At 41.8% G+C, this 19,282-nt stretch overlaps 1 protein-coding gene across 1 annotated transcript in view; it reads left to right on the top strand.

Annotated features, from left to right (window-relative positions):
• Positions 1 to 15,080, top strand: part of MORC1 (MORC family CW-type zinc finger 1) — a 62,325-nt gene extending 47,245 nt beyond the window's left edge. The window contains exons 20-27 of the mRNA XM_048494354.1: positions 574 to 666; positions 2,702 to 2,768; positions 3,807 to 3,912; positions 5,620 to 5,760; positions 6,271 to 6,319; positions 7,780 to 7,830; positions 13,165 to 13,347; positions 14,449 to 15,080. Of these exons, the coding sequence (XP_048350311.1) occupies positions 574 to 666; positions 2,702 to 2,768; positions 3,807 to 3,912; positions 5,620 to 5,760; positions 6,271 to 6,319; positions 7,780 to 7,830; positions 13,165 to 13,347; positions 14,449 to 14,523 (765 nt within the window). The 3' untranslated portion in view covers positions 14,524 to 15,080. The remainder of the gene's footprint in view (positions 1 to 573; positions 667 to 2,701; positions 2,769 to 3,806; positions 3,913 to 5,619; positions 5,761 to 6,270; positions 6,320 to 7,779; positions 7,831 to 13,164; positions 13,348 to 14,448) is intronic.
• The last annotated feature ends 4,202 nt before the right edge of the window (positions 15,081 to 19,282 follow it).

Raw genomic sequence — 19,282 nt, 5'->3', positions numbered from 1 at the left:
GTTGGAGAGTTTAATAATTCTTGCCTTAATTTACGTGTTACATTTTTAGCACTTTACTGAACACTGTTTAATATGTTGCTTCAATTTATATACCTACCTTCCACAAAAGTTGATATTTACTGTGGCAGAGCACTGTCTAGTCTTCAGTTCTCTATAAGGTACAGTGGTAAATAGTTTGTAGGGTGGGCAATGCAATTTGACTTTAAGATGGGATAAAACCTGGATTTTATTAACAGAATTCATAGAATGAATTCAGAAAATCCAGAAAATGTTGGGCACATGCTGCAAAGAAAATGAAACCAAGATATTTAACAGTGTGGGGAGAGGCAGGAAAAAAGAATCATCTTGGCTGGAAACACTTCCCCCCCCCCCCACACTGTGCAGACAGAAAAAGCGAAACAGTTCTTTTTAAAACATTTCCAAAACATTTAATTAGTGTTGCACAGAATCAGCCACTACTCAACTTAACTAAGATACTTTAAAGAAGACCATTCCTTCCTTAATGTGCTATTGTCAAGCATCTGCCATTGTTTCTGAGAGTCAAATAATCACTGAAATATTCTTCTAATGCAGCTGCGACCTCTTGAAGTACAAGATAAGCAACCATTGAAGAAAGAGCCTGATGTCATCAAAACTGAAACAGATAAAATGACAGAAGTAATTTGTGTAAGAGATAATTTACTATTTCTCTATGTAACTATGGTCAGTTGGTGGTAGGATTCTGAGGCCATATGTTTAAACCCAGATCACAAATTAAGCATGGACCCGTGAAGTTTCTCCAATGATATATTTTTTCTCTCAGCCCAGCTACACAACTGAAGCTAAGCTAGGAAGGGAGAAAAATGCTAGGACAGGGACTTGAATTGTGAGAAACCATTAATTACTTTCGCAGTTAAAATTGCCCTCACTTTGCCCTCCGTTTTATGCATGATTAGGGCAGATTCAAATTTCAACAAGTAAGTGTGCAGCTTCCATATGAAGGTGGGAGGAAAGGCAACATGGTTCATCAAAAATATCTTCTACTACTAACAGAGTACAAAAAAAACAGCAGTCCTTAAACATGTATTATTCAGATACAATTAGTACATGTCTAAAAGGGTTCACTGTTCTAGTCAACTATGTTCTTTCCACTTAATGTTAAACGCATGTGGCTGATTCAAAACAAAAAGGAATGCCAGCAAGCAAGATTGCACTAACATATGTTCGATGTTACATTTTATGATTACTCTGGGAGGAGGCTGTGGTGATAACTAGTAACATAATGAGAAAGATCAGTGAGGAAGCAAAGAAAAAGGTCCCAGAAAGTAATTCAAACAAACACCTGAGACTCATATGAGATTAGTTTAGGCCATCCAGGGCAATAACAAGAGATTAAAATCAATGTTGCTGAGACTTCAAAGAGGCCATTTGAAATGAAAACGTGATAGAAATTCTTTTGCTGTTTTCCGTTAAATAACTCAACTCAGGAAATCTTCACGTTATGTAAGCAAAGAGCTCCCTCTATAAGTGTAAGTTTTAATTTATTAGTTACAAATTAGGGAGGAGGTGTCATGAGTAAGAGTAAGCCCTCTATAATTTTTTTTATGAATGCCTTTGAAGGAATCTAAAAGATCCTTTTAATTTCCCCATATAAAGCCCTCTGACATGACAGTTGTTTCTTTTTTTGCGCCCATGGAGTAAATTGTGCTTTCTGGTATTCAGCAGTTATCCTGGTAACAGAAGATACTTCACAAGAAAGCATCCTTGGTAGGAGGAAAGAATAGGGAAATTAGCTGGAAGAATGTCCATAAGGTGGACATCACTATGCCATTTTTTTTAGGAATTGAGCTGTGGCAAGAATGGAATCCGGAACGCTGCTTGACAACCTCAAAATACAAATACATTTGGCTTGATTTAACAAGAAGAAAATGTTGTAGCATATTATTAACACTGATGTTTCAGATTTGTTCTGAGTTTATAGTTTGAAGCAAAGTTTTTGGTTATCAGCAAGATGCCTTTTCCCCCTTTGTTCCACTAGGCCACTTCACTGATCTGAGCAGGGTCTTCTGCAGGTGCCACCCTGCAAATGCGCAAGATCAACAACTGTGCATACACATTGCCTTCTCTGTTGTGCCCCCCCCCCCCCAATATGGATTGGCCTGCTTAATGAGGTCAAGAAGGCTACCACTCTCTTTGCATCTTGCCAACTATGCAAAAACTGAATTATTCCAGAGGGCTTTTTTACACTGGTGACAGGGCTACACTCTAAGGGAATGGTTTAGGATGATGCTTTTAAAAAGATATGGGGACTTTAGACTGTATTACTGTGTATATGTGTTACTCTATGAATGATCCTACTATGTAATTTCTGTATTGTACAACATGTTGTTTTTATATTTATATTTTTTCTTTGTTTCAGTACTGTATCAAATTTCTGCAATCCTAATCTTATTACACTGTTTATTGGATGCCCCATCCTGTTGACAGTATTGATTTACACTGTGTAATCAGCTTTAAGTCTCAGTGAGTCATACAGACTATAAATAGCATAAACAGATGGTAATATAAAGATGTATTGTAAGATGCACACGGCACTGGCTAAAAGGGATGAAGGAGCTGTTCTGAGGCCCACCATGCAAGCCCAAACAATGTCAAAAATGTATATATTTCCAATTTTTTGAAAGAAAATGTCCTTTTTAAAATAGGAAATTTTGTTTTGTAGATTATAATATCTGACAGTGAGAGTGAAGATTTGCCGAAGTATGAAGACTTTGCTTTCATCCCCAAAGGTAAAACAAGACAGTTCTTCTTTCAATTACCCCATCTTTGAGTTGGATGAAGCTGCTTCCATGTTTGGATCAGAACCAGGATCTTGTGTATACCGCCATATATGATCAATATTGGTAGAAACTGCCTTTAGTAGGTTCCTACAAAAGACTCTCTGCATCCTGAGCACATAGATTTGTGCCTGCCTAATCTTGCGACAACCCAGTAAGGTTTTCAAGGCAAGAGATAACAGAGGTGGTTTGCCATTGCCTTCCTCTTGGCCCACTCCACGGGACTGGGAGCAAAGAAACTCCCGGAGGTGGCATGAACGTGCTGGAAAGATAAAGCTGAGAGTCATCCTCAACCTGTTTACTAGTTAATCGCTGGACAAAATACTATTCCTGAAACAGGGTGGGAGGGGAGCATTAGGGAGGGGGAGAGGTAAAGGATGGCATGCAAGGGAGGGGAGGGAGGGGGTCCAGCATCTAGACATGGCCCACCCACTCTGGTGAAGAGAGGGGAGGGAGGGGAAGGGGTGGCATGCAAGGGAAGGGGAGGGAGGGAGGGGAGGGAGGGAGTAAGGGGTGGCATTCAAGGGAGGGGAGGGAGGGGACTTTGTGCAAGCACAGCATTGCAGCAAACATTCTTGGTTGCTGCTCATCAGAAATTATTTCATTTGTATATACAATAATTGAAGATGAGAGTTTAAAACTGACACTCCCGAGGAAGTCTACCCTGAAGTAAAGTCTATTGAGTTCAGTAGGATGTACTACCTGTTACCATACACAGAGTTGTAACCTTTGTCAGGTAGAGATTAAGTTCACTCAGTGTGGTATGTTTTTAGCAATATTTCAGTGCCAGATGACTAGAAATGCAAGCCATGAATAAGCCCAAAGTCTAACATGGCCCTGATTTACATATCCGTGTTCCCCATCTCTTTGTCCAAAAAACTTAACCACAACTTATGGGGAACTTCCAGGTGCATCTCCAGTCTAGGCCAGTTCATCCAGTTAAATATGTGGCTAATAACTCTGTATATTCTTTTTCTTAAATGTTTAAAGCAGATGAAAAACAGGAGCAGTACGATGACAAGGCAGATGTTCAGCTTGACCTAGCAGTTTATGCAACTCCTGAGGAAAAGGATTTGTGTCAAACTGATTCTGAAAGGTGAGTGTATTGGAATTCTCAACAGGCAGTCTTTTGAATTCTACAACATTTCCAATGGATAAAATATCTCAGCTGGTTTTATGGACAAAGAAATGATGTTCAACTAAGCAGTCAAAGATGTTTAATTGTCTTAACCAAAGATCCTGAAATTAGTTTTCTTAGCTCTGAACAGAAAGTATTCCTGTTGATATGGATGAAAACACTTTAAAGAGTAAACACCTAGGTGAAATATCTCTAAACAAAACATACAATACAAACTGCATGATGGAAGAAAAGACTAAATTAAATAGTGTGCAGTAATAAATCAGTAAGATCTTCATGTGACGTACATTAGACCTACAGCAGAGTCCTTTATATCCTCTTCATTGAGATATATTATTCACATTTGTACAGTGATAACATTTGTAGCTCAATTCAAGTATGTTGGGAGAATATTGAATATTAGGCCCAATGTATTATTAAAGCCCCTTCTCCATGGGCATGAGGGGGAACTGGGAACCCTCACAAGTTTTTGCTGTGCCTACTAGAAGATATCCAAATGCACTGATGACTTATAACATTCTTCTACATCAAAAAAACACCCAAAAACAAACAACAAGGCAAAGAACTTGCATCTAACTATGTCACATCGTGAGGATATGAAATAGCTGTGGTTGATGGAAGAACACTAAGTTGAATGCTTTGAAGCTTGTGATACTGAAGGTTTAATCTGTTTCTAAGTGCATCTGGATTCATCCAGGTATAATCAGTGTAAAGGAGCGGCCGGGACTTACTGCGGCCACCGTTGCCAGCTGGGGAGGGTGAAGAAGAAGCGCCCTCATGTGCAGGAAACGGAGGAAACCAGTGGCAGCCATGCCCAGAGTGGGCAGGAGGCAGTGCAGGCACGGCACCACAACATCATCAAGGCAGGCCGACCAGGGGGTCTTAAAAGACCCGGCCCAGCCTTGGCCCCGCCTTCCAGCTGCTGCAGAACCCGGCGAGTTTCCCTTCCTCCTCTCCCTCACAGTTGTGGTTCTAATGCTTGCGCCTCTGTCATAGCCACCTGGCAAGTTGCGCATGAGAACTGATCTGATGGGCGGGAGCTGGAGAGCTACCGCCGCTTAAGTGGAATCTCTTCATGAGGTTTGGGTGAGCAAGCCACAAGTCAGGATGGCTACTGAGGCTTGTGCCCCTTAGCAGAAATGGTCTCTCAGCAGGAGGCTCCGGCCCAGTTGAGTTCCACGAATGCTGTGCTGCACATTAAGCAGACCTCTGGCAAGAGGCTTCCGCCCAGTGGAGCTCCACAAAAGGCTGTGCAAGGTCAGCGGTTTCCTCCAACCCCCTGGTTGGAAGAAAAGCTTCCTGGGTGCCAGCCTGTGGGCTGCCCAGTGCTCAGATCAGGTCCCATGCTGCGCCTCACACTTCTTTTCCTATCAATAAACAGTTTGGGCTATGGCAAAAACATTTTACCCACAGATAACTGTGTGGTGTGATTATTGGGGCATGGGGGGAACTCTGAGCGATGGTGGTCCCACCCTCGGGTGGCAAAGCTCTGTGAACCAGTGTCTTGAGTGTATCGTGCTTTTGTCTCCCTATAGGGTACCTACAGTTAATGTCTTCCAAGAGACAAAGCCGTCCAAATCACTGTTTGTGATTTGGTTACAAATTGATCCTTATGTGCTTTGGATACAATGTTTGAAACTTGATCTTTGTGATGTCTTATTTCAGTGGTTCAACAGAGAAGTCTAAAGGTCAGAGTCAGGAAGAACAAGCACTGGTTGATAGGCAGAACTCTGAGGTTGCAGCGTCACCCACACGGGAACCCTCCCATGAAAACAAAATGATTGAAACATTAACAGATCTTATCAAGTAAGGAGGTTTAGTGTCCCTGTTTACAAGATTGATTTCATGATGAATCAAGAGGGCAGCCGGGTAATCCCTATCCTGGATTGGGAAATATTTACTGAATTATGCAGTCTGTAGTCAAACAGTCTGCTGTTGTATTTTCCTGATGAGATTTTCCATAATTTATAAGTATTGTTTTTAAATGCTTTTTTACTACCTCTGTCAGAATTTTTTAACCTAGAAATTTGCCTTTCTGCTTTCCTTTCTCCTACATATATATTTTCTGTTATGTTAAGATGGTTTCATATGTTTAACTGCTGTTTTTGAAATGTACTTTTAAGAATGTTATTGGTTCAGTATTTGTTTATACACACACGCATAAATTGCTGGAAAGGCAAGATATGCATGTTTTAATAAATGAATGTATGAATAGAATTCATTATTTTGAATCTGTGATCGATATCTACTTAGAAAAAAATTTCTTGTTTCTAGAGAGTTCCTGCTGTATTTCTTACCTAATTCTTCTTTTTCAAGAGAATACATTACTTGTATGTCCACTCAAGATATTTTGTCTATGTTTCAGGTAAGCAGACATCTAAATTAAATGTAGATTAATTTAAATTCATAAATATATGACATGTTGTTTAGTGAATGCAGAAGCATTTGATCACAGATTTGCAATTGTTATCCTAATTATCTTTGTGTGTTCCACCCCACGTACATATTTTTCACCATCTGAAATTCCTGAATTGGTGGGGACGAGTGGAAAAGTTAAACTACAATTAAACTGCCTAATTAGACTAGATTCTGAGACTTCTATGTATTAGGCAGACCTACACATATTTTTCAGAAATAATAAGTTCTGCTGCTCATTATGAGATGGAGCAAGGAGATCAGCTACTTCATACCTTGGTTATTGGAAATCATGTTCCATATATCTTACTTCACCAGCATCCACTGTGTCACTTTAAAGCTTGTTTACAGAGCAATAAGGACTAGAAACTTAGGATCAAACTGCATGTGTTTTGTAATGAGTAGAGGCCAGTTCACCAGACCTAACTAGCGTTCTTCACACATATGCTATGGCCCTTCTGTATCATACACCTAATACGTGCAGATACTTAATCTGGGGATTGGATCCACACTGACATAAACCATTATTCCCAAAAGTTTGCGCAGAAAAATTAGAAATGGTAAAAAAAATTACATTGGGGTTTTAAAATAACAGTGATGTTTGTATATGTACAGACAATACATTTAGCCCCTCCTCCTCTACTGGTGGATACGGTGCCACAAGCCAGAACCAATCTTGATTACTACAATAGAAATGGGGGCAGGGACCCTTGGTGGGACTGGCTGTGGAGGCGAGGAGCTGCTGCAAACTGATAAGCAGGAGTGGCCAGGAGCTGTACTAGACTCAGCAGCAGTGGTGATAGTGGGTACAAAAGGGAGTGAGACCTGCAGTGGTAGACAGGAACTGCAGCAGGCTCTGCAGCAATGGTGAGAGGGTAAGAAAGCCATGGTAGGTCCAGCAATGATAGTGGGTAGGTGACCAGAATCTGCAGTAGACAGTGATAGGTAGAAGAAGGGTATGAAAGAAAGAGATCCCTCTTAAGTATCACATATAATTGTAGAACAAACACAAGTCTTGTATATTATTTACTAGTGTTTGCTAAAGATTTTGTGAGTCAGTCCATCATTCAGTTGAATATAAACACTTGGCAGTCCTATTCAGGCAGCGGCAGTCCTAAACATGTGTATGTTTGTGCAAATGTCTGCAGTTTCAGAGTAATGAATATTATTAGTTGTTCTAAATAGGTGTTTGTTGGTGTTGTAAGTCTTAGGCTGAAGCTGTTAGTCATTTGGAAGTCAATACCACTCTACAGCCTTCAGTTTTGCTAAATTTTGGAAAACTTTATCTCTCATCATTTTCTTTACTATTTGAATTTGCTCCCATGTCTCAGCTTTTTTATTTTTTTTATTTAGTTGGGTCATCTGATTCAGTTTTTTAAACTCATGAATTTTATTTTATTTTATTTAAAGCTGAAAGGACATTCGGAGCTGAATGAGAACATACCTCTAGAAATGCATCAGGTAAAAGATACTTGATATGGCTAGTTAACATTCTGAACTAATTTCTCATTAGATTTCTAGCAATCATTGGATTGGGAAAAGAAATATACAATCCATGAGTTGACTCCTTTACTTATGCATAATGAACGAACAGAAATAATTCCATTTTAATTTCCTGTGATGTAGTAGAAAAAGATCTTGTGATATACTGTTGGGTTCTTTTCTCACCCATGTTCTTTTATCCTTGCTCTCTCACTTTGATATTTTCTGATCTTTGAGGCAAAAACTTCTAGTCCTAAGATAAACAGCAACGAGGATAACAGACATCCTTGTCCCGTTCCTTTTTCAATTTGTACCTCTTCTGTGAGAACACCATTTATTAATATCCTGGCATGCTGTTTAGTATTAATACTTTGCATCCAATTAAGAAATCTTGAACCACATTCTAAGTTTTTTAATGTTTTCAATATAAATGTCCCCAAAACATTGTCAAATGCTTTCTCTGCCTTAAGAAACACAAATGCTTTTTTGCCTTAAATTTCATAGCATTTATCTTTCATATCTCTTTTCAAAACAAATCCTGTCTGATCTTCATGAATTAACTTGTTTATGCAACTTCTTAATCTTGTTGCCATGATTGTTGTTGTCCGGAGATGGCAGCAGCCGCCATCCTGAACTTTCCCAGCATCCAGCCCAGGCTCTTACATGCTGCAGTAGCCACTCAGCATGCTGCCACCCCTCCTCCACTCACCGAGGTGACGCAGGATGACAATGCCAAAATGCAGTGTGCCAACATGGCTTGGCCACCTCCAAGGAGCAAGGAAGCACAGCTGAAGGGGCCGGCAGCCAGCAAGAGCAGGCAGCAACTGGGCTGGGCTGGATCTGCAGAAGCGGGGCCTTTTTCACTAAGTCCAGCATCCAGGCCTGCCACAGGGTGGGGGGGAGAGGAGTCCCCAGCCCTTCACAGGTTTAAGAAGGGAGGTAGGGCTGCAGGCCAGGCAGGACCAACCAGACAGCCCATGGCCCAATGGTGGGGAGGGTCTACCTAGGAAAGGACTGGGAGGAGGGAGGAGATAAAAGAAAAAAAGGAAGTGGAGATTAGAACCTGTGCTGGCCGCTCAGGCCTGCAGTCAGTCATACCACAAAGCCCAGTGGTTCAGTAGAGCAACAAGCCACACAATCCATGGGAGCAAGGAGACCCCCGGGTAAGGGGAAGGAGAGACGGCACACCTGGCAGCACACGACTAGGAGAAGGGGGAGATCCATAGTTGTAAACAATTTATGGTCCACATTCAACAGCAAGATCAACCTATGTGACTACAGTAGTTCCATTTTGAGAAGACGGACATATGGTAGGCCTGTCAATAGTTCTGAGAGCTAATAACTGAACTTCCATGTTCAAATGAATTATGATCTATGCTCTTTCGAATAGGAACTTAATAACTAGACATACCAATCACAACTGCTCTGCCTGGAAACCATGAATTGGATTTGATGGACATTCCCAACTAATAGGAACTTATTATTTCAGCTCTGACCAAGGGTCCATCAGGCCTAATTAGCTACTCAGAGAGGCAGGGGCCATAAATCAAAGGTCTTTCCAAACCATGTGATATGAGAGATTTTAATGGGAGATATCAGGAACCCATGTACAAAGCTTGTTCCTTAATGCTGCAGTGTCCTGTTACCCTATGCAAGGGTATTCCATTGATCCAAATTTAAAACAGTTCCTTTAAAAAAATTAGCAGTTCCTTACAGGGGCGTAACGAGGCAGCCCTGGGCAAACTGTAGCCCTGGGCAAAACCTGAGTTGGATGCCCCCCCCCCCAAGGGCGGCCACTCCACCATGACCAAAAATTTTTTTGCACCAGGACATTGGTGCCTGCAGGGGGTGCATTTTTAGACATATCAGCACCAGAATTTCAGCATATCATCAGGATACTGTCCTTATGCTACTCCCTAAGTCTGGTGAGGTTTGGTTCAAGGAGTCCAAAGTTATGGACTCCCAAAGGGGGTACCCCATCCCCCATTGTTTCCAATGGGAGCTAATAGGAGATGGGGGCTACAGTTTTGAGGGTCCATAACTTTGGCCCCCCTGAACCAAACTGCACCAAACCTGGGGGATATCATCAGGGCAGTCTCCTGATGAGACCCTGAAAGTTTTGAGACTGTGCCTTCAGAAATGTCTCCCCCCCATCTTGCAACCCCCATGGACAGCAATGCAGAAAACTCAATGCAGAACAAAGATTCCTGGGCAAATTTCTGGGATGTTCCTGCAGGGGGCGAATTTTTGGATGTATCGGCACCAAAATTTCAGGGTATCATCTGGAAACTGTCCTTATGGTACCTCCAAAGTTTGGTGCAGTTTGGTTTAGGGGGTCCAAAGTTATGGACCCTCAAAGGAGGTGTCCCATCCCCCATTCTTTGCTATGGGGGCTACCCTTTGAGGGTCCATAACTTTGGACCCCCTGAACCAAACTGCACCAAACCTTGGGGGTGCCATCATCTCCAGATGATACCCTGAAATTTTGGGCCGATACATCAAAAATGCACCCCCTGCAGGAACATCCTAGAAATTTGCCCAAGAATCTTAGTTCTGCATTGAGTTTTCTGCATTGCTGTCAATGGGAGGTTGCAGGCTGTGGGGGGCACATTTCTGAAGGCACAGTCTCAAAACTTTCAGAGTCTCATCAGGAGACTGCCCTAATGATACCCCCCAAGTTTGGTGCAGTTTGGTTCAGGGGGGCCAAAGTTATGGACCCTCATTGGCGCTGGCCTCCTCGGCTCGCAGTCTGGGGGTCCACCTGGATTCGTCTCTTTCAATGGAGACCCAGGTGGCCCTTACAACCCGGACTGCGTTTTTCCATCTTCGTCAGGCCCGGCGGTTGGCCCCCTTCCTCTCCCAAACGGACCTAGCCACCGTGATCCATGCAACGGTCACCTCCAGGCTAGACTATTGTAACTCGCTCTACATGGGCCTTCCCTTGCGTTTGATTCGGAAACTAAAGCTGGTCCAAAATGCAGCTGCGCGCCTGCTCACAGGAGGCGCCTTTAGAGAGCATATCCAGCCTGTGTTGCGCCAGCTGCATTGGCTCCCGTTTGAATTCCGAATCATCTTCAAGGTGTGGATTCTGACCTTTAAGGCATTACGCGGTCTGGGACCCTCGTACCTTCGGGACCGCATCACCCCATATGTCCCTACTCGGCCTCTGCGTTCAAGAGGCCAATTTGCTGGTGGTCCCCGGCCCCTCAATGATGCGGCTGGCCTCCACACGGGCCAGGACTTTCACAGCGCTGGCCCCGGCCTGGTGGAACACCCTCCCACCAACTGTCCGGGCCCTGCGGGACCTTGGTGAGTTCCACAGGGCCTGTAAGACTGTGTTGTTCCACCAGGCCTTTGGAGTGTCCAGCCGCTGATATGGTGCCCCCCCACTGCTCCTGCTTTGGCACTGGTACAACAGAGCTCCTCATATTGAGGGGCCTGCCGTCCCCCCCTTCTTGGGGTGGGTTTTTAAATTGAGCCTGGACGCCTCTTGTTTAATTTGCTAATTGTTAGCCGCTGTTTTTATGTATTTTAAGATGTTTTATTGACGGAGCCTATGTTTGTATTTTACCGGATTTGCTCCTGCTTATTGTTTATATGTTATGTTGTTCACCGCCCGGAGCCCTTTGGGGATCGGGCGGTATAGAAATTGAATAAATAATAATAATAATAATAATAATAATAATAATAATAATAATAATAATAATAATAATAATAATCCAAGAAGTGATGTAGACAGACTCTACCTAGCAAGGTCAGAAGGAGGAAGAGGGCTGCTCCACATCAAGCAATCAGTAGAGGAAGAGAAAAGAGGCCTGACAGAATACATCCAAGAAAGTCAAGAGCCAGCATTGAAAGAAGTCCACAAGGCTGAGATGCTGAAAGCCAAAGAATCAAAAGAGTATAGAGTCCAACAGTTTAAAACACGAAAGGAGCAGTGGCTAAACAAGCCACTCCATGGGCAGTACTTTAAGAACATTGAAGGGAAGGTTGACAGCAAGAAAACATGGGAGTGGCTCAGAAGGGGAACTCTAAAGAAGGAAACTGAAGGCCTGATTTTTGCTGCCCAGGAGCAAGCATTAAGGACAAATGCAATAAAGACACAAATTGAAAAGTCCTACAATGACCCAAAGTGCCGTCTCTGCAAAGAGGGTGATGAAACAGTGGAGCACATCATCTGCTGTTGTAAGAAAATAGCCCAAACTGACTATCTCGAACGTCACAATAGGCTAGCAGCAATGGTGCACTGGAACCTTTGCAAAGTAATGGCCTGCCCTGTAGCAAGACCTGGTACGCAGCACAAGCCAGAGAAGATCACAGAAAATGAAGAAGCAAAAATACTCTGGGACTTTAGAATACAGACAGACAGACACCTGGCACACAACACCCCAGACATAACAGTGGTAGAGAAAAAACATGTTTGGATCATAGATGTTGCTGTGCCAGTTGACAGCAGGGTAGAGGACAAAGAGCTGGAAAAGATCACAAAATACAAGGACCTACAAATTGAAGTCGAACGATTGTGGCAAAAAAGAACAACAGTAATCCCACTAGTAGTCGGTGCTCTAGGAGGAATCCCAAGAAATCTTGAAAAAACATCTGGAAAGCCTAAACTTGGACAGAACATCAGTCCACATGCTGCAGAAAGCAGCACTTCTAGGAACTGCACATATTCTACGCAAATACCTCTAATATCCTAGGTCCTTGGGAAGGACTCGATATTCAGAGATGAATTCCAGACACTTGTGCTGTGCTGTAATGTGTATTATTATTATTATTATTATTATAATAATAATAATAATAATAATAATAATAATAATAATAATAGCCCCCATCTCCTATTAGCTCCCATTGGAAACAATGGGGGATAGGGGCACCCCTTTTGGAAGTCCATAACTTTTGATTCCCTGAACCAAACCTCACCAAACTTGGGGGGTAGCATAAGGACAGTCTCCTGATGATACCCTGAAATTTTGGTGCCACTAGCCTAAAAACTGGGCCCCCTGCAGGCCAAAAATGGAAAACCACTAAAATACCCAAAAACGAACCCAACATTTTGATGCCCCCCACAAGGTGATGCCCTGGGCAGCTGCCCACCTTGCCCAATGGGCATTACGCCAGTGGTTCCTTAGCTTCAATTAGAGGTTGTTAATTTTTCTAAAAAATTATGTTGTCTCCAAATAAAGAGCCTGTTCCATAGAAGAACACTTTTTAAAATAAAGAGCAATGTTTTTTCTCTTTTTTTGTGAAAAAAAGGAAGAATACTGAATGGTAAAGTATAAAATGCCAAGGAGGATTCTTTGTATGTTTCAGCATTTTTTGCGGTATCAAAGTCAGCGTTTAAAAGATATCCATGCTATGAACCAAGATATCCTTGAACCTATCCATGCCATTGAAACTAAGATTGGTCTTTGTGAGGTACAAGTAAAGACTGTGAAAGAAAGACTTAAACATCTTCGAGAAAAGATTGCACAATTTCTGTTGAAAATTCATTCAGTAAGTGGTGCTGTTTTATTCATAATTTTGATGTGCCAATTTTAGGTGTCCCAGAGTCCAATCCAAAGGGGGGTCGAATGGGATTATGGATCCGCCCCAGCACATTTGTCCACTAGCACTTACTTGGGCAGGGAGGGCAAACTGTGATGCTGCCTGTTGTCACACAGCTCAGTGGTGCCCAACTCAGAAATGCCTGTCCTCTGAATATCTGCACCAGCCTAAACCTGGCCATAGGTGCAGCTGCACGTGAGCTGAGGGCATTCCTGGGTATGGAGCTGGCATTAGCTTCTACCTGGACTTTCAGGCCAGGAACACTGACCTAGAAAGGGTTACAGGATTACAGATCCAGCATAGTAGTGATACCATCCACCTTCATCCTGTGGAACCATCAACAGAGAGATCTTGGGCTAGTATCTCTCTGATGAACAAAATATGCCAGCATCAAACTTGTTACTCTTCATTTCCACACATAAATTCATGATACTGCCTATTTGTTCTTGAGATGAACAATATATTTTCAGAGACGAATAATAGATTCTCATCTGTGTCTTGTGCCCTACTTGATTAAAGCAGCTGACATTTCTCTGGCCCCTTCCACACATGCAGAATAATGCACTTTCAATCCACTTTCACAATTGTTTGCAAGTGGATTTTGTTATTCCACACAGTAAAAAATGCACCTGCAGAGTGCATTGGAAGTGGATTGAAAGTGTATGTGCAGAAGGGGCCTCTGTGTTGTCTTCCATATAGCTATCAGTAACTCAACAAGGACCTTGCTAAAAAGCTGGAGTTCAGCTGCTTACTTTGGGTAAGGTTTCTGAAATCAGTATCACTGCTCCAGAAATTAGCAGTTTGAGGATAAAAATGTATCAGCCATTAGGATCTTTTAAAAAGTTAAACGTTGCTCTGGAGTCACTTCAATCAGATTGAAACCATACTAATGGCATAAGAGGCTTTATGCTTTTCCCTCATGCTCTTTCTCTCATTCAACCTACCTCCCCCCTCCCCGGTTGCTGTTCATCCTACAAAGGAAATCATAGAGGTCCCTGTTCAGTGACTGTTGAGATCTCGTTGACTGTCAATTACCTTATTCTGTTTCAGAATCTTGTTATAAATAGCCTGGAAGACATTGATGGCTACCTTGAAGCAATTCAGAATGAAGAACATCTATATTAATGGGAATACCACTAAATTAAGCAAAACTGCATTGCTGGAATCAGAAAAGTGGAAGGCCGTTGTGGGTTTTATGAGTTATGTGGTTGTGGTCTGGTAGTTTTAGCTACAGACCACGGCCATAAAGCCTAGAAAACCTTGTGCCCACAACAGACACATAGTTCTGGCCAGGAAAGTCTTCAACAGTACAAAACTAAAAGGCTTTTAATGTTTCATAATGTATAAACCATATTTTGTAGTACTGGGAGCAATCCTGAGAGCACTACTGCTGTGCAGTTTTCATTCATTCCAGTGGGATTCTCCTCACAAGAAGTGAATGGAAGTGATGTGCTTGTTACAACTTGATGTCGGTTTTGTATCCTTGTCTGTTATAGATTAATGAAAATAATTCAGTTGGACATTTTAAAAAGTTGCTTCTGTTCGTTTGTAAATAATTATATGCTAATATGCAGCACTAGAAATTCTAGATATTTTTTTCTTAAGGGAAATCAAGAGTTTTCCATTTTAAGTCACTAGTAATGCAAACTGTCTGGCATAATAAAAGAGTATTGTTTACAGTTTCCTTGCTCAACCAAGTGTTACTGATTGAAGTGAGTTGACATGTTCATACACTGAAGTAATGTACATGGATTATTTCAAATATGTTCCTGAATAATAGATATGACTCTAAAGTGGGTTCCATACTATACATTAGAATGGCTTTGATGCTAATAGGACTCATGATAGCAGGTTGCTAGTTTCACACAGCATTGTATTTCTTTAATGCACCTTCCAGCTTTCCCCAGCTTTCTTGCAGTCTTCCAAAACCTGCTTTACTGGGATAGGGGGGAGGGGATCACTGCAAAGATTTGACACCTACTGTTTGAATAGGAAAGTCTTTCCAACCACACCCACATTGGTTCCATTTTATCTTTTCCACCACTCCATGCCATTTGAAAGGATTTTCAGGGTTTTTAAAATCAATAATTGACACATTGTTGTACTGTTATAATGCTATAAAAGTTATCATTTACTGTTCTTTTAAAAGGAGAAGTCTCCTCCTCACCTGGTGCACAAAGAAATTCCCATCATACTGGAGACTGAACTAGGGAAAATGTGAAGAAACCTCTGTTGCCACTGTACTTGATCAGCAGTTTGTCCTAATGTAGTATTTATAGTACAAGCAAATAGATGTTTTAGAACAGAGGTGAATGCTTCATCATATCCCTCAGCTCTGCTAACAATCCAGCAATCTTTTTGCAGGTACATATATTAGTAGGGTACCAGTGGGGTAAATACAAGTTTACAAAAGAATAGGTATCATGGTTCATGTTACCACAGGAGATTGAGCAGCTTCCTCTCACATGTCTATAAATGACACACGCATTAATCAGCTAAACGAGTGATCCTCAGCATGGTGAACAAGGGTACCATCGACCACCCAGTGTGTTTGTTGGTGCTCCCTGCCACCACATCTCTTCCACGAAACAAACAGCCAGTCATGGCTTAATCTACTGGAGCAGGTGGTACTTAGGAAGTGTTCAACAGACATCATCGTTGGACCTACACGCATCAATTTAGAAACATTCCTCTATTATAGGAGGGCTAGTACCCGCCACTATCTGTGAATTCTCCATGATTCCCAGCAGCAACTGTGTGATTTTGTGACCTTCCATGTCAGCCAGTTTGTGGTGGTGCCCACCTACTTGTCAGCATTCTAGAAGTGCCCAACAAGATTGTTGACTCCTTAATAGATTGCTTATTCAGACAGTGATATTTCCCCTGTGTATTTCAGACAGACAGTATATTTAGTCATGAAATTTCAGTGAAGTAGGTTGAAAGAATTTGGATTACCACAGGGAGCCAGCCAATTATCATTGCAATCGGGGAGTTTTTTGATGTAAACTAAAAGACCGCATATCTTGTTACCTTGGTCTTTGAAGATTGTATGTCTGCACAAAAGTCAGAAGAGTGTACAGGCGTGCCACAATAAGGATTTCAAGATGTCAAAACCAAGCTGCAACCATGTTTCTAAAAGTGGAAGACAGTCATTCTTGGAGACATTTCACTAGTTCAACCAGAGGAAAAGGTTCCAAAACTTTTTGGATATCTAAACTGCACATATCAGTGCCACCCAGAAAGAAAACACATTTCTGTGGAAGCAGGTTTGCAGAAAAATCTGAAATTTTAAAAAATGGAAGTTCAGCTTCAAAAATAAAAGTACTGTCTGAGGAAGCAGAGACTATGCTCTTACCTTGTTCTCCTCTGTTGATCGACCTGGTGTGTATTGGGAGGAAGCCTCAGTGGCTTCCTGGGAGCTGTGCCAGATTCACCATTGTAAGCAGCAATGCAGGGGGGGGAGGTCTCACAAAAAGCAGCGGTGGGGGGTGAACATGATGAAGTGCAGAAAGAGAATAGTAATAGAAAAATAGTAATGGGTGGGGGAGGCAGAGAGAGAAAGTGACAGTCGTGGGGGAGAGAGAAGGAGAAGGGCTGTTGGGAGGGAAAAAAAGTGAGAGGCACAAAAGGAGGGTGAAAAGTAGGAAACCAAAGTGGGAAGAATGGAATGACAGCTCCTTTCAAGTGTCTTTTGGGTCCCCACTTATGTTAATGTATACATTCTGATAAGTTAAAACTGCAGAATAAGGGTCTTACTCCTGTTCAGATGCTTTAAACAGATAGGTGCCGATATGGGTGCTGACTGACAGTGCTGAAAGCCACTGAAACAACTGGACTGTCAAGAGTTTATTTTTACACCCATTCCTGCTCTTCCTCTGTGTCTTGCAGAGTGTCTTATATGAGACTCCTTTTGGTCGTCTGCTAAAGCTATAATTTAACTCCCTTTTCTTTCAACTATTCCATGTCATTAGTTTCTCCCAGACTATTCACAACTTCCCTAGTCTCTGTATTAAACTTGTGTCCCTTGTTTCCTAAATTGCATAGTCAGATGGTCTAAAAGAAACCAGGTTGCACTGCCTTCAAGGATAATTTAAAACAAAACAAAAAACTCACACAACAGATAACTGGACTATTCCCTTTCTTGGTAAAATGGTTGCACTCCAGAGGAATCCAAAGACATCATACTGCTTTATCCTGGCTCAGGAAAGACTGCCACCCACTACTAAAAGCTTTCTGTATGTAAACTGGTATGAAGGTAATTTTACCAGGAAATTATATATACATGGCATATCTTTGCAGTGACCTGTAAAGAGGTTTATGGCAGCTTTTTCTTCATCCGGCAAGCTGATGTCTGAGTGATAGTTGTTACCAGCAGACAATGCTTCTGGGCAGCACAGGCATTTTGGAAAAAGTACACAAAAAGCAAAAGAATGCCTGAATGTGAGGTATTATGAGTATCAGTGCGTCAGCAGATAATATAAAACACTGTGCTGCAGACAGCTTTGCTGACATGAATTTAAATCGGTGTTGAGGCTACAGCAACTTACTCCAGAAGCTAATAAGAATGTTAATCAAGTCTCTCACCTTTGACAATAGTAAGATAGGAAATGTTTGTTTTGTTCATGCCATGAATAAATACTATATTGCACCCTATCTCATAACTGAGAACAATGTCTAGAAAATAATAAACAATACAAATCTATAACCATTGTTTTTCTTTTAAGAAAATTTCTTGCCTGAAAACTGAATTTCTGTTTCTTTGGAATCATATTAGTGTTGCTTCTAGGACTGGGCAAACTGTGCTACACTAACCAAACCTTCTAAACGTTGTTAACTGCTTATTCCATATGCCGTAGAATATACATATTTTCTGGTATAGGATGCAAAATTGCTGTTGAAGGGTTTTGTGAAAATATTTCACTGAGCTACTGATCAGTTTAAAAACATTTTTAATAAGTTATATATTTAATGTACACTATCAGCTACAGGCTGTATCTTGGCCTTCAACATCAGTGAGTTCAGCTGCTGTCCTTCCCATTTAAAAAACAAAACTAGACCAGTAAGGCCTTCTTGATTGATTTCCCTAATATGATTCAGTGAATTATTGACCAAGCATAGGAGTTCTCCTAATCTTCTGCATCATATGAGCACTTTGAATTTGGAGAAAAAGCAGAAGCGAATGAGCATGTTCTTTAGAGCTCTTTCAGCCCCACTTACCTCATAGGATGTTTGTTGTGAGGGGGAAGGGAAAGGAGTTTGTAACCCTTTGAGTCTCCATACAGGGGAGAAAGGGGGATATAAATCCAACTCTTCTTCCTTAGCAGTAAATGGATATCCAGCATGTGGTTGTCGAGCTGAGTTTCCCAGAGATCCAGCATGTGACCATCCACCCAGCTGAGTGACACTAGTGCAATAAAAGGTCTTCCTCCAACAGGTGGGTTGGAGGAACCACAAAATGTCTGGCTATCAGCAGTCAAAAACATTGACAGGCTACAAACCAAACATCCTCAAAATGCAGAGATCAGTTTCCCAGCTCCAGAATTGGGAAATTCCTAGAGATTTGGCAGTGGAGCCTTGGGAAGGCAAGATCTGGGGAAGGAAATAACCTTAGCAGGGGAAAATGCCATAGAGTCCACCCTTTAAAGCAACCATTTTATCCAAGGAACTGATCTCTGTCATCTGAAAATCAGTTGTAATTCTGGGTAATCTCCAGCCCCCAGTTGGAGGTTGGCAACCCTAGTTACCATTGAGATAATGGCTGCTTTGGAGAGTGGAGTCAATGGCATTTTACCTTGCTAAGGTTGTTTCCTTCCCCAGATCTTAACTTCCCTCAACCTACACTCTCCCAGGTTCTATCCCACAAATCTCCAGGAATTTCCCAAGC

This window comes from Sphaerodactylus townsendi, linkage group LG04, assembly GCF_021028975.2.
Source record: "Sphaerodactylus townsendi isolate TG3544 linkage group LG04, MPM_Stown_v2.3, whole genome shotgun sequence".
In the NCBI taxonomy this organism is placed as follows: Eukaryota; Metazoa; Chordata; class Lepidosauria; order Squamata; family Sphaerodactylidae; genus Sphaerodactylus; species Sphaerodactylus townsendi.
The sequence above is the reverse complement of the archived record's forward strand: the minus strand, read 5'-3'. Positions and strand labels throughout refer to the sequence as shown.